This window comes from Vulpes lagopus, chromosome 18 (assembly GCF_018345385.1).
Source record: "Vulpes lagopus strain Blue_001 chromosome 18, ASM1834538v1, whole genome shotgun sequence".
In the NCBI taxonomy this organism is placed as follows: domain Eukaryota; kingdom Metazoa; phylum Chordata; class Mammalia; order Carnivora; family Canidae; genus Vulpes; species Vulpes lagopus.
The window spans coordinates 35,109,247-35,123,706 of NC_054841.1; the positions used below are offsets into that span (position 1 = coordinate 35,109,247).

The 14,460-nt window shown below is 40.2% G+C and overlaps 1 protein-coding gene across 9 annotated transcripts in view; it reads right to left on the reverse strand.

The window, feature by feature from the left end:
* Positions 1-6,976: 6,976 nt before the first annotated feature.
* Positions 6,977-14,460, reverse strand: part of PAK5 (p21 (RAC1) activated kinase 5) — a 278,705-nt gene continuing 271,221 nt past the window's right edge. For all 9 annotated transcript variants that reach the window (XM_041733443.1, XM_041733436.1, XM_041733441.1 and 6 more), the window contains 3 exons: positions 13,426-13,551; positions 11,424-11,558; positions 6,977-9,225 (listed from right to left, as the gene is read on the reverse strand). In XM_041733443.1, the coding sequence (XP_041589377.1) occupies positions 9,070-9,225; positions 11,424-11,558; positions 13,426-13,551 (417 nt within the window). In that variant the 3' untranslated portion in view covers positions 6,977-9,069. The remainder of the gene's footprint in view (positions 9,226-11,423; positions 11,559-13,425; positions 13,552-14,460) is intronic.

Consider the following 14,460-nt stretch of genomic DNA (forward strand, 5'->3'; position numbering starts at 1 on the left):
CATTTGGCTGCTTTCTTGAAACAAGAAGACATAACTAAAATAGTTTCTTTGGCATCCGGAGAAGAGAGGGGAATGGTGAATATGGATTTTCATTTTCTGCAAGAGGAAAGCAAAGAAAAGGCAGGGAAGCCATAGAGGGAGGTTGGTTTTTCCAGGTGAAAAAAACATGGATTTATTTTGGCAAATAATAGTTTTAGTCATGGCATCCCTTGAACATCTGGTCTAATATTGCTTCTGATGCTTCCTGGTCTTGAGTTTGTTATTTCACTACAGATTAAAAAGCTTGTCTGAACATAGTAGCCTAGGTTGAGTTGTATTTGAAGTAAAATATAATTTGCTGAAACTTCTGGAGAAATGTATATAGTTTAAATTTCACTCACTTTCTAAGTAGTAGTTCTGAAAAATCTAAGTAGGAGTAGGGGAAATCCTTCTGTCCCCACCCTCCATATGAGCTCCATCATATGAGGGGCAACTCTTGAGTTCATCTCCCCAAGTATTCAACTGCTGAAAGTAGTGCATTCTGAGAAGTTCATCATCCCAGAAAATCATCCCAGCAAATCTTGATGGGTATGGACCAATTGCTGTTCTATCACCTGTTTGTTTATTGCCCTGTCAGTCTTTCCTGCATGATCTTTCCTCAGTGTCTGCCTGGTACCAGGAAGGAAGACAGTTGCACATTGCACAAGGAAAAGGAGATACCTCATATCAGCTGCCATTTGTCCCCCCGCCCATGCCTCAAACTTGACAAACTCCTTTTGTAGCATCTCATATATTTTTTTTTAAAAAAACTTCATATGTATTTGGAACCACCCAAGAATTTGGGAAGAAATGGATACTTGGGTGTATCAATAAATTACCCTTGCTCTCTGTAACCGCTTCAGAGAACATTTTTAGACCGGACTTGTATTTCTGAATACTTAATTCTTTAGTTTACTTTTATAAAAGTAAATTTGTGTCTTTTAAACACTACCCTTTATAAAACAGAGGACTCTTGATTAATTTGGGAATTGTCATTCACTCATCTATTCAACGAATAGGTCTTAAACACTTTCTGAGTGTAGTCTCTGTGCTGAGTATACAGTAGTAAACTGACAACTTAGAATCTATGGGGTAGGACTGATGATACACTTAGACACAGGTGGTTTTAAAAAGAACAAGTGTCCTGGCTCCTTTTACAGTGCTGTCACATGGCCACATCCCTGTGTTTAAGCTGCTCAGTGAAATCTTTCTAGAATCCAGCTTTCTTAATTCTCAAATCTCAGTGGTTTTTCCACCTGCAGTATGTATAAAGCTCCATTATCATGACAATTATTGCTATTAATCACAGGATCTTTATCTAGTTGTCCTAAAATTAGGTCTCTAGCTCAGCCTAATTTCTTTGAACTTCACCTTATTTCTCTGAGTCCTGCCTTTATCTTGTCAACTAAGTAGAATAGAGGAGAGCCTTGCAGGTGCAGTGATCTCTGGGTGGAGAACACAAGGTGTCCAGAGGGATGGACTCAGCCCTGGATTTCAGCCTGGGCTCCTTTCATGGCCATTCCTGTTGTGCATTTCATGGTTGCCCCTCTACCTGGAGCAAGCTGAGATGGTGGCTCATGTATCCACATTGCTTCTCAAGCTCAGAGAAGAGAGAGAAAACAGAGAAACCCCAGATGCTCAATTACCCCCTTAACTGTCATCTTCTTTTTTACTGCAGTTTTAAACACAAATGCCTTCAGGCACAAAAGGATGCTGTGTCTGGTTCCTGGTCTGCCTGCCTGGAAAAGCCAGGCCAGATGAACAATATGCAGATTTCTTTGAGAAGGAGGGGGAGTTTGATTTAAATTCTGAGTGTCTTTCTTTGCAAGACTCCCCCATTCTCAGGAAGTAGCTCCCCCGTGAAGCTGCCTCAGGGGGTAGGGGAGACTCTCTTCAGCCTGAGAAAACCCTCTAAACTATAATCACTCTCTTCTCACTAATTGTTCAATCTTTCTGTTAACAAAGACTTGGCAAAGCCTGGTAGGGGTGGGAGAATGGGGAAATGGGTTGGGGGGAGGTGGTAGGAGAGACCAACAGTGTCTGCTGGAGGTAGCATGCTGTGTGCTCATGAGAGGGTGTTTCACTGGGGAGGTGGTCCAAGCTGGCACTGGGCACAAAACACTTCCCTAGAATAAACACCTGAGTGACCAGAACCAGGCAGATGTAGCTTTAAATCATCAGCGTGTCTCCAAGTGCAGTTTGCAACCAGTGTACATCAGAGGCATCCCAGGGGGGCATTGGAAAAACGTCAGTTCTAGTGATACCTGGGTGGCTCAGTCAGTTAAGCATCTGACTTCAGCTCAGGTCATTATTTCAGGGTCCTGGGATGGAGCCCTGATCAGGGTCTCCGCTCAGCGGGGTGTCTGCTTCCCTCTCTGCCTCTGCCCCTCCCTCAGCTTGTGCTTTGCTTCTCTCTCAAATAAATATATAAAATCTTAAAAAAAAAAAAAAAAAAAGAAAAACATCAATCTTAAAAAAAAAAGAAAGAAAGAAAAGCATCATCCCAGATCAATAGGGGATCTCTGGTGAGACCTAGAATCTCTAGTTTTACTATGCTTCCCAGTTAATTTTGATGCAGCAGTATGAGAACTGCTGAAAAAGCCTTTGCTTTCAGCCTACCTGCAACATTAGCCACATTATAGGGCTTCTCTGGCTCTCTCATCTGAAAATGCAGCTTACGCCTCAATCCTTGCAAAGTTATTTGAAGATTCATGACAGTACATTTAAGTCCCTAGCACAATACCTGGCACACTGGAAATGCTCCATAAAAGCTAGTATTAATGACATGTTTTCCAGCCCAGTTCTTAGCTGTGCATTCAAAGTTCACCTGCCATCCGAGTTCAGAAAAGAGCCAAAGGTACTGAAGCAGGGATTTTTAACCTGGCATCCACAGTTTTCCACACCAGTTTATTATGAATTCAAAGTATGTTTCTAAACTATAGGGACTCCCCTCCCCCCACCCTGTCCAGTAAACCACTGCTGGGTGGGGGGGGGGAGGTGTTAATTTATAGGGGTGGGGGAGATATCAGAGTCCATGGACTGGGATGGGAAAAAATTACACCTTTAGTTTTTACCAACCTCAAAGGAAAGGTGGCATTTCCTTCAATTATGAACATAGGCACCAAACTACTATAGTATAAGCAAGAACTGTGTCATCAGTAGAAATCACCACATTACACCTGTTGGAGATACCTCAAAAAATCACATATACTCATTACTTTGAAATTATAATAGTTATTAGACCCAATCACAGGATTTTTTATTTAATACATTATAACTACAAAATTAAAATATTTTGATAACTATACTTCAGTTGGTTCCCTCTGTATCTTACTTTGTGCGTTTAATGACAGTTTCCTGAAGAGTCCACAGCCAAGAGGGTCCAGGGTACAAAATTAGACTAAAAACTCCAGGGCTAATGGCTATTTCAGTTGTCAGGTAAAGTGACATTTGTATCACCTCACACCGTTAGAATGGCTATTACCAAAAGATAAGAAATAAAAAGTGTTGGCAAAGATGTGAAGGAAACTCTTGTGCACTGTTGGTGGGAATGTAAATTGGTGTAACCACTATGTAAAAGACTATAGACATTCCTCAAAAAATTAAAATTGAAATACCATATGATCCAGAAATCCTACTTGTCTGTCCCAAGGAAATAAAAACAATAACTTGAAAAGATGCCTGCACTGCCATGTTCATTGCAGCATTATTTACAATAGTCAACGTCTAGAAATTACCTAAGTGTCCAACAATAGGTGAATGGATAAAGGAAATGTAATGTGTCACACACACACACACACACACACATACACACACACACACACACACCATTCTCAGCCAAATAAAGGGAGGAAATCCTGCCTTTTGAGACAACATGGATGGAGTCATTATGCTTAGTGAAATACATCAGACTGAGAAAGACAAAAACTCATCTGTGGAGTTAAAAAAAAAAAATCCCAAGATGATAGACATAGAGAACAGATTGGTGGTTGCCAGAGGTAGGGGATACGGGGTGTGTGAAATGGATGAAGGAGTTAAAAGGTACAGACTTTATTTTTATAAAATAAATAAGTCCTGTAAGATAATGTGCAGCATGGTAATTATGATTAATAATACTGTATTACATATTTGAATGTTGCCACACATAAGTCTTCAAAGTTTTCATAAGGAAAAAATTGTAAGTATGTGTGTTAATAGATGTTAACTAGACTTATCATTTCACAACATATACATATAGCAAATCATGTTGTACACCTGAAACTTAATATGTCAATTATCTCAAAAAATAAAAAATAAAGTGACGGAGCTTGTCAGGTTGCCTGCTGGGGAAGGATTCACAAAGACTCCTACAACCAATGACATAACAAGTATTTGTTAGCACTGACTGGCCATGGGTTTTCTGGACCCTGGTCTGGGTGATAAGGACACACGAGTGAATAAAATAGGTAAAAATCTCTGCCCTAAGAGCTGAAGTCTGTGTGTGTGTGTGTGTGTGTGTGTGTGTGTGTGTGTGTGGTCTAGTCAGGTACAGACATTGCCTAACTTGGGGAGACTTGTTAGTTCAGTTAAGATGGATCATATAAGATCTTGGAGTCTTTTTTAGCTTCAAATTTTTTCAATGACAATGATGAGACACACTTACCAAAGCATTTGGGCAAACCTTTCAAGATAAGGAGTCCCTTTGTTTTTAAAACAGTGTATTTTGATCCAGAAATTGGCAATCCAATGCTTCTCATTTTGTCCTCCATCAGATCTATTTACGTAGGAGATATTGTCAGGGTCTCGCCCAAATTCCCTCAGCCCTTGTTGGAGGCCATTTGCTGACAGTTTCTATATAGGCTTCCCATCCTCACCCTCTCTTTGCCAAAGGGAACAAACTTTGTCTGTATACAAGGCAAGATAGTCGTTTAAGAGCTGATGTCCTTGGAGCAACTCTGAACCAATGAGGCGTAGGAGATGGTGGATAAATAACCAAGTATCTTCACCCCTAAGAGGACAATCCTACAGTGTTTTTCCCAGAAAGTCTTCAGTGGGGCGAAGCCCCAGTTACCAGCCTCCCCCCGCCTGCCCATTATAAGCTGTTCCTTAAAAAGGACTTTTGAAAAAATTTTTTTCTCCCTTCCTCATTCTCACCTCTCCCTCGGCCATGTGGAGTGAGCTTTCTGGGATCACCTCCCAAACAAGTCTCTTAGTTTCTCCTTTTGACAGAATCCACACTAAGGTAATATATTTATTTGACCTGGAAATACAACTGAAAATGCACACATGTGAAGGCTCAAGTTGGCCGACTTTCATGAACAATTTGGATTTGTACTACATCGTGTCACTTACACAGAACTGCTCCTGCTTGTACATTTTGTACCTGCTTCAGACTGAATTGATTTTTTCTATGCCTGGAATCTCATTACCGTTTCTTTGATGACACAGTGCTATTCATTTGACTGGTTTGACCAAAGAATCTGAATTCATTGAGTTGTTAACTTCGTGGAATGATTTTATTTTTTCAGTAATTGCTACTGAGTGGGTTCTTCCCAGTGGGTAATGGGGATACAACCATAACTCAGTCTGATTCCATCTGTCTAATCCATTAAAAAAATCAATCTCATTCTAATTCAAAATTACTCCCTTCTCTTTTGCTTGGGCTAAGCTTATATTAGTAAAAGAGACAGCAGTAGATAGGTAGTGGCAGGAGACATGGTATGCATTCTTATCCTTTTTTTTCTTCTTCCCCCAAACCATGGGGGTCTCACACTAACATATGGCCCAAATATGTGGGGAGCAACCTGGAAGGGAGGGTCCAGGAAAGAGCTGGCTGCAGTCCGCTGCCTTAAAGATGCTGTGGGAAGAAGGGGAGATGCCTGAATGTCATTTGTGTCAGTCTTAAGGCTACAACCTCTGCTACGGAGAGTGGTCTTAGTTATAGATGGTACATGTAGATTTTAGAGTAAGGTTCAGCTCCATCCTGACCCTTTCCCCCAGCAGAAAAGTTGCCTTATTTCCCTTTAGTTCCCCTGTGGCGCATGCCTCCAATGCACTTTCATAGTTAGGCATCTCATTACTTGGCTAAGTGGTTTGACCTGTTCCCTTTTCCCTCTCCGTGGCCCATCACAAAGGGACCTGGTGTCTTCTTCCATGTCCTGCAGTGACTTCCTGCCTGGGGTGGGGGGTGGGGGATGCTTCCATCTTTCTCTTCCCTGGCACATGGCCCATCCTTTCTTGGCCTGCTTTCTCAGGCTATTTCCTGAGGGTTTCCACCCTCTGAAATTTCCAGGTTAAGAAACGAACTCTTTTAAAAAAAGATTTTATTTATCTATCTGAGAGAGAGAGAGAGAGAGAGAAAGCAGGGGAAGGAAGGGGAAGATGTCAAGCAGACTCTGAGTTGAGCACAGAGCCCAACCTGGGGCTTGATCCCATGACCTTGAGATCATGACCTAAGCTGAAATCAAGAATCAGATGCTTAATTTACTGAGCCACCTACACACCCCAAGAAATGAACTCTTGATATACAAGCATCACTCTCAACATCATGGGATAAATGTTAATGACTCCCTGGTCCCCCCAAAAGAGGAGACACCCAATACTGTCTTCCAGTCTTACCAGAGAGCCTTCACTACACCTGCTCTAATCCAGAATAATCTCCTTTTAATGTCTTTTGTCGGCAAAAGTCTTCCGACCAGTTCAGCATCTTTGAAACAGGGAAGTGAAGTGGGAGTCTTCAGTTATCAATCTGGCTTTCCTTGCATGTGGCTTTCCAGAATTTAGTAATTTTAAAAAATCAGTTGTGGTACCTTTGCCACAGTCTTACACTGTTTGTGACCTCTGGGGATGGGAATATTTATCTTTAGTTCATGTCATTATGATGTTACATCTAACTTTATTCTAACCCATTTGCATTCCCCAAAGTCATAAGGAAACCATTCTTGGTTACTCAAGAAAATAAATTCAGGAAATCACTGGATTTTCTAATAACACAATGGGAAAAAGGCAAACATTTATTTTTATTTGCAAGTGCAGTTTCTGCCAATAGTTAGTGCTCACAAAACCTTTTAAGCTACAGTAACTTTTGGTAAACTCAATGAATATTTATAAAATACCCAGTGATAAGAAAATTACAGAAAAATTTCCATTACACTGTTGAAAATGTTTGGAATCCAAAATCCACAATTTTCTGCAATGGTTTTTAATATTTGTTCTCATTAAAAAAAGATTTTCTTTTGCTTTCTACTTCTACATAGTCCTGGTTAAATTAATACAATCTGTTCCATGAACTTTTAGGACGGTCATTTTCTGCATTTAAATTTTTATTCATACATATTTATATTAATATTTTAATATTTTACATAAAACATTGATTTGTTGTGTTTTATGAAACAAAATTATAGATCCCATTCATGGTGAGACATTTCCAGTTTGGGGGAAAAACTGAAAATCTAATCTGTAGAAGGTCATTTTATGCCTTTTTTTTTTTTCCTTTTTAGCTATAATAAATAATTAGCAACCTATTAATTACAAAAATTCTTAATTATGCTTAGAGTAACCAGAGAGCATTTTCACAGATTTAAATTCCTATTTGTTACAGTATGTAACATCATTAAGAAAAGCCTCCGGTTTTCCAGTTTGGTAACAAATGGCTTTTTTCTGATGCATAATTAATTGAAACTAATGATGACTATGTAGCTCTTCCAGAGTTTTTAAAGGCAAATCTATATTGGCCTACAGTTAACATGCAAATTCATCCAACAAGCAACACAAAATGTATTGTAGTAGTCATTCATTTTTATCAACATTCAAGAAGACCTAGTCAGCAGCACAACTCCCCTATGTCGGAAACACATTATAACATGGTCACAACTGAAGTCAGAGCACACCTGGTAAAACACCCCTTCCTAATTCATCCTCTAGAGTCAGTTCTGACTTCCAGCACAATACATGAACAATAGCAATTAATACTGTGGTACGAAGGTAAATACAGACAAGAGTTTGGTGTGCTAGCAAACAGTTTTAAAAACAATGACAAACAAAACCAAACATCTTGCCCTGTTCTCTCTCCTTTCCCTTGGTGAGACTGGAATTCTCACAGTCTTACTTACACATTCAATTTGGGGAACTGAGTCCAATGATCCTAGTGCTGAAACGGTTCCCTTGATGGGAAATTTGGCCACACGGAGACGTCATACCCATTTGAGAAAGGGCACTGTGGGGAACGCCTCACTGTGCAAACCTCACTGGCCTGTGAATAGCCTTGAAGGAAAATTTGATTTTTCTGAATATTTAGCTTTATCCTAAGGAGTAGTTTGGTGGCCTCCTGTGGCTCAAATTTTATTATTTTTGGTTGGATAAATGAAATCTGCACCTCTATCACCATCACTCTTAATTCTTCCTCCAACACATAAGACACTTGTTAAGATAAGAAAGATATTCTACTAAAGCTGACGGTGATTGAGAGTCATTCAGTATTCAAAGTTCCTAAAGAATCGTTGGTTCTCTGAAAGGGATAAAAAAGTAGGAAAGGCTTTGTTCAAACTCTTGCTAGTAAACAAGTATTACTTCAACTGATACTATGGCTACGTGACATCAAAGTACTATAAATTATCAAAACTATAGTACAGAAAAATTACAAATTCATTGCAAAATACATTACACTGCTACCATTAAGAAAAAAGTGCTTTTTGTTTTCCTTTCTTTTTTTTTTTTTTTTTTGCCAGAAAAGTATTCTTTCAATATAGAAAATCCTATGCGTTACCCTGCATGTGGCTAGGATATGTCGTAACGGAGTTTGTACTGAGTCCTTCTCTGATTTGCTGGACGAAGGGCTGAAAAATATAATAATGACTTATTAAAGCCATGTTCCAAATGACCACGCCAGCTGTCAGTGGAGAGATGCCTGTTTAAGACACAAGAAGATGCCCTGGTCTGTTGAACCCTGCCTGTCATCACATTGTCCCACCGGCCAGCTGGTTAGAGTACACAGGCCTTTTTTCATGTTCTTCATATTCTCCTGAATTATTCTCATGTCCTCATCTAGCTCTTCCACCTATTTGAATCCTCTGCTCAGTGGTGTCTGTATTGTCTCATGAGGGGAACGATGCAAGATGGCGGACCTGCCAGTTTCAAGAATGGATGTCCAAGGAGTTCCTGGGCTGTGGCTCTTTGTGAGGGTTCCCTCACCAGCATCAGGTCTAGGAATCCCCGGAGCACTGAAGAAACCTGTGAGAACACAAGATCCCAGCCTGAGGACTAACACAGAAACCCAACCCAGTTTCCCTAAAGTGGTTTTCTGGCCACTTCTCAGTTAAGTCATTCTATCAAACAACATAAAATTCTGGAAAGTCAGCTTGAGAAGAAAGAAGTTATGGAAGCAAAAGCAGGTGCTGACTTTATTAACATATGCTGTTTTCTTTACTTTCTTCAGTGTACGTGCTATTGAAGCGAGCACTTTTTTACCTTCTTCAGGTTTGAAATAATAGGAGCTAATGATAGGGCAATGAAAAATGACAATTGATTTGCTAAATTAAATAATGGGAAGAATTGCATTATGAAGTGCTTATTATTTATAGGCACCAGGCACACACGTCTGATGAAGTATGGTACAAACATGGAATATTTTTATTTTTATAACGATAGCAACCATCTAGGCTTTGTGGACTCCCCCTTCTTGAAAACAAACAAAGTTCTGTAAGGATATCTGACACAGATACCATGTTTTCCTGTAATTTCTTGTAATTTACTTTTTGAAGTATATCTTACATACATTCAAATTCATAACTATTAAGTGTATGTCTTACATAGTATACATATTTACACCTATTTACTCTCCAGACCCATCACAATACAGAACATTTCTGCCATTGCAGGGGGTTACCTCGGGCCCCCTTCCTGTTAATACACATCTCCCTACAAAGGGTCACCACTCACCTGACTTCTAGTAGCATAAATGAATTTTGTATCTTTTGTCTTTTACATAAATGGACTCATATACTGTCAATTCTTCTCTGTCTGGCTTCTTTCACTCAACATCATGTCTGTGGGCTTCATCTCTGATATGTGTAGTAAAAGCTTTAATCTTTTCATTGCTGTGTGCACTCACTGTTACATTGTACCACATATAATTTATCTATTTGGAAAACAACCTTGGTGTCTAGTTTCTGACCATTAGGATTAAGGCTGCTCTTGTATGTGACTTGGAAGAGCAACACACCATCTCTATTGGGTGTGAGACTATTTTGATACCATGCTTTTTTACTCACTTTTAATTATCTAAACTTAGTCCAATGATGTTAAAGTTTTAATCTGTTCAGTTCAAGCAGTTCCTGTCTTCTTGCAAGGTCACACAACTATAGGAGTGATTCTACTCGTGTTCTTCTCTAAGATTTAGGGGTGAGGGGAGAGGGTAATTCTCCCCTAAAAGGCAGCCTCACTTCCTCTCAATGCTATAACGCAGAGAGAGGGGAGGTGTGTGTGGTGTCAGTGTTTATATGATCCTGTGGAAATGGCTACTCCCTCCCAGTAAGCCCTCTCCCTTCACTCCCACCAGCAGTTCCCAGGGTGGTGGTTCTTTGACTCGGCACCATTATTTCCTGAGCTTGACTTTACGTGGCAATCCTTGGAAAACAGGAAAGATCTTACTTGGTCCCTTAATCATGCCCTTCATTGCCCTGTACAATCTAGCCCCTGCCTACCCCTCTGACATGTCTTGCCTTTTCCCCTGGCTCACTTTGCTAGCCACAGAAGCTTTTCATCTTGGCAGAAGGCCTTTGCATCTATTGTTTCCTCTGCCTCAGACGTTTGTCTCCCAGATCTTTGCGTACCTTACTTCTTCCTTGTATTCCTAGTCCAGTTCAGATACTCTGTCCCCAGAAGGACTTCTTTCACCCTTCAACCTAAACAAACTTCCAATCCACTCTCTTGCATACTCCATTGCATTACAATGTGTGATTTGCTTCATAGCATAGTCCATTCTCTGAAATGATTTTGTTTATCCATTTGTTTGTAGTTTACCATCTGCCTCCCCAACCCAACTAGAACACAAGCTCTATGAGAGTCAGGAAATCTGATGTCTTTTGCTGCAATATCCCCAGTAATTAGAATAGTCCCCAGTGCTCGTCGAGGTAATTCTCTTGGAGTAAGGTAAATCTTGTCTGATTGACTCTTCTAGCCAACCCTTCAACAGAGGACCCAGTTGCATCCCATTTTACAGACAAACTCCAGAGATGGAGAGGCTGAGTCCTTTGCCCATTGAGTGAATAGGAAGAGCAGAGATTTGAATCCAAGTGATTCTAATTCCAAAGTCCATTCCCATAAACCAGGATCTACTCCTGGATATGATACCATTCTTTGAAGCTACAGAAAGACTGCAAAAAATCTAAGAATGATTTTGAACTTCAGCAATAGATACTGCTTCTCACCTTGTGTAGGTCCTTCACTCTTGGAGGTAAACTGTCCCGAATCCTCCGCATTGCCTGGAGGGGAGGCTCATTGAAGTAGGGGGGTTCGCCATCGATCATTTCTATCACCATGATCCCAAGGGACCAGATGTCCACCTGTCAGGCACAATCCAGTGGTTATCTCAGGCAAGGAGAACATTCTGAAATGTATGTCCAGGGGACCCAACAGATTCACACCCACTTATAAATTAATATGATATTTGTAAACTTTGAAGGTTTATAATGCCAATAGATTTAGAGTGAACTGCCGAGTTACCAAGTTTTTGCTAATGGTCTTCATTTGCTTTTTAAAAAATTGTTATTTTATGTTTTATTTTATTTAAACTCAATTTAATTAATATACAGCATATTCATTTGCCTTTTAAAGACAACTTCAGTGAGATTTCTGCCATTTAGGTACACTGGACAATCTTAGCATTCTGGAGTTTAGAACTTCTTCTTCTTCTTTTTTTTTTTTTTAATTGCCAAATTTGGTGATTACCTACCTAAGGGCAGATGAGAAAAACACCCACAGTTTTATGTTTTGAACATAGAGAAGACAGTTGTATTTAAACCATGAAAAAGGCATTTGACATACTCATAACACACTGCTACATTGCATAACACCATATATGCTGATCCCTTTATTTATAATTTTATTTTTTTAGAGATTTTCCTTTATTTATTTGAGGTAGAGAGAAAGAGTGAGATAGCATGAGCAAGGGGCAGAGGGAGAGGGAGAAGCAGACTCCCCACTAAGTAGCAAGCCCCATGCAGGGCTCTGCCCCAGGACCCAAGACCCGGGATCTGGACCTGAGCCAAGGCAGGCGCTTAACTGACTGAGCCACCCAGGGGTCCCCAATTTGATTTTTAAAAACAATTCTTCCTTCCCTATGCTGCGCTGCTGCGGCTCTTTCCTTTGCATTTTATCATTTTGAAGCAGCATGTGCAAAACCCTGCTTTATAGAACCATTTTCAAGGAACAGAGAAAAGAAAAGAAGGAGACAACAAGAAATTCTTTTTGAGTAAAGAACAAGCAGTCAGGACAATGAGAAGGCAGAGCTGGTCTGTAAAGTCCCCTCAGGGCGCTTCCCCTTCACAGCCTCCTCACACCTCTTCCCAGCTGCAGGCCTGCTCTAACCCTTGCTGTGATCTTCACAGAGAATTTATGCTCTTGGGACCACTGGGAGAAAACCAAGTCGAGTACTTCTTCAAGGGCAAGTAAACAAGGGAAAGAGAGCAGAGTCTGCCTTCACTTATGCCAATACCCTTAGTCCACTGGCCCATGCCACTTCTTCACGCTTCTCCTCGCTTAGAATCACCTTCTGCACCATAATGTGTGGAAACGCTGTGTGCCCGGCCGGAACGAGCTCCTCGCGGTGGTGCATGTGGACTTGCCTGCTGCCGCAGCGCTCGCTCACACCACACACTCCCTCTCTAGAAGGCCTTTCTTCCACTCCTTCCGGCCTCTCATTTTCACATACCCAAAGCTTATCTCTTAATAGATTATAAACAATTGGTTCTTTTCCAAGGGAAACAGAACTTGGGCCTTATTTTAAAATACAATATTTGTATCTTACTTTTTCCATGGGAAAACATTACTACTCAGCCAAATACTACTTCTATTTTGCAGAGCTTTCTCTGACCCTCTATCCTTTGAATCATGATACCCGCTCATCTGTGCATCTCTAGCCACTTTTCAAGTTGCATTGCCTTGCTTTGAGTATGCTGCCACTGAGGGTGGTGGGATCAGAGTTTGCCTGATTCCCTCCCACCCCCAATGTATGTTTAGGGCCTCAGTAAATGCCTCTGGATCAATATTGTGGCAGTCCCCTGCCACAACCTACTCTGTGACAAGTCTAGTAATGGGAGTCAAATATGGAGTCAAAGTCATCATCCTGATCTGTGGTCATTAACTTTCTCAGAACCAATGCACCCTTGAGCCTGTCCAGCCACTCCCAAACAATGACTGTCACCCCCTTACCTCTGTCCCATAAGGTAGCCTCGAAATCACCTCGGGCGCCATCCAGTAGGGAGTGCCAACCAGTGATTTCCTTTTTGGCACCTCTTTAGAAACTTGAGCACAGAAACCAAAGTCAGATAACTTTATCTGAAAAGAAAAGAAATACAACAAAGTTAACAATCTAAAAATATCAGCTTCCAGATGGAGGAATAGACTTTCAAATTCAAAACAAAACAGTCTCATGGACAGGCCTTGGAAATATTGGTGGTTGTCAGACCTTTTTTATTGGAAAGGCATGATCCATTTTAATGAAGAAACCTCCCATGGCTCCACCAGGGTTCACTTGCAAATGTGAAACCAAAAAAAGTTACAAATTACACTCCAAACAACAAATTTGTTAAAATTCAAACCCAGAACTTTAATTTAATATACAGATGATGGTTTGGTGTAAATAAATTGCTGTTTTTTTAAAGTAGGCTCCATGCTCAGTTTGGAGCCCAGCACAGGGCTTGAACTCATGACCCTGAGAACAAGACCTGAACTATGATTAAGAATCAGATGAAAAAAAAAAAAAAAAAAAAAAAAAAAGAATCAGATGTTAAAAAAAAAAAAAGAATCAGATGTTTAAAAAAGAAAAAAAAAGAAAGAAAGAAAAAAGAATCAAATGCAAAAAGAAAAAAAAAAGAAAGAAAAAGAATCGGATGCTTAACTGACTGAGCCACCCAGGTACCCCAGTAAATTGCTATTCTTAATGAGAGTTTTATATATACTGTTGCTGTTTAGGTTGTTTTGCATTGAACACATTTGGATTTCTAAGTACCATGAGATGATTAAAATGATCTGCCCCATTTCTGTATTTGAATTAATGCAAGACCCCATTATATAGAATGCTGAGATATCACTTTTAAGTTTTGGCTCTTCTTTTTGTTTTCCTCCTTTGCTCATGACAAACTGAATTTGCTAATGTGTACATCAGTGTAGGTAAAAATATGAGTGTAGAAACTTGGTATTAGCACTTGGTTACTAGGGGTTTAAGGTGGCCATCCTACTGACCCA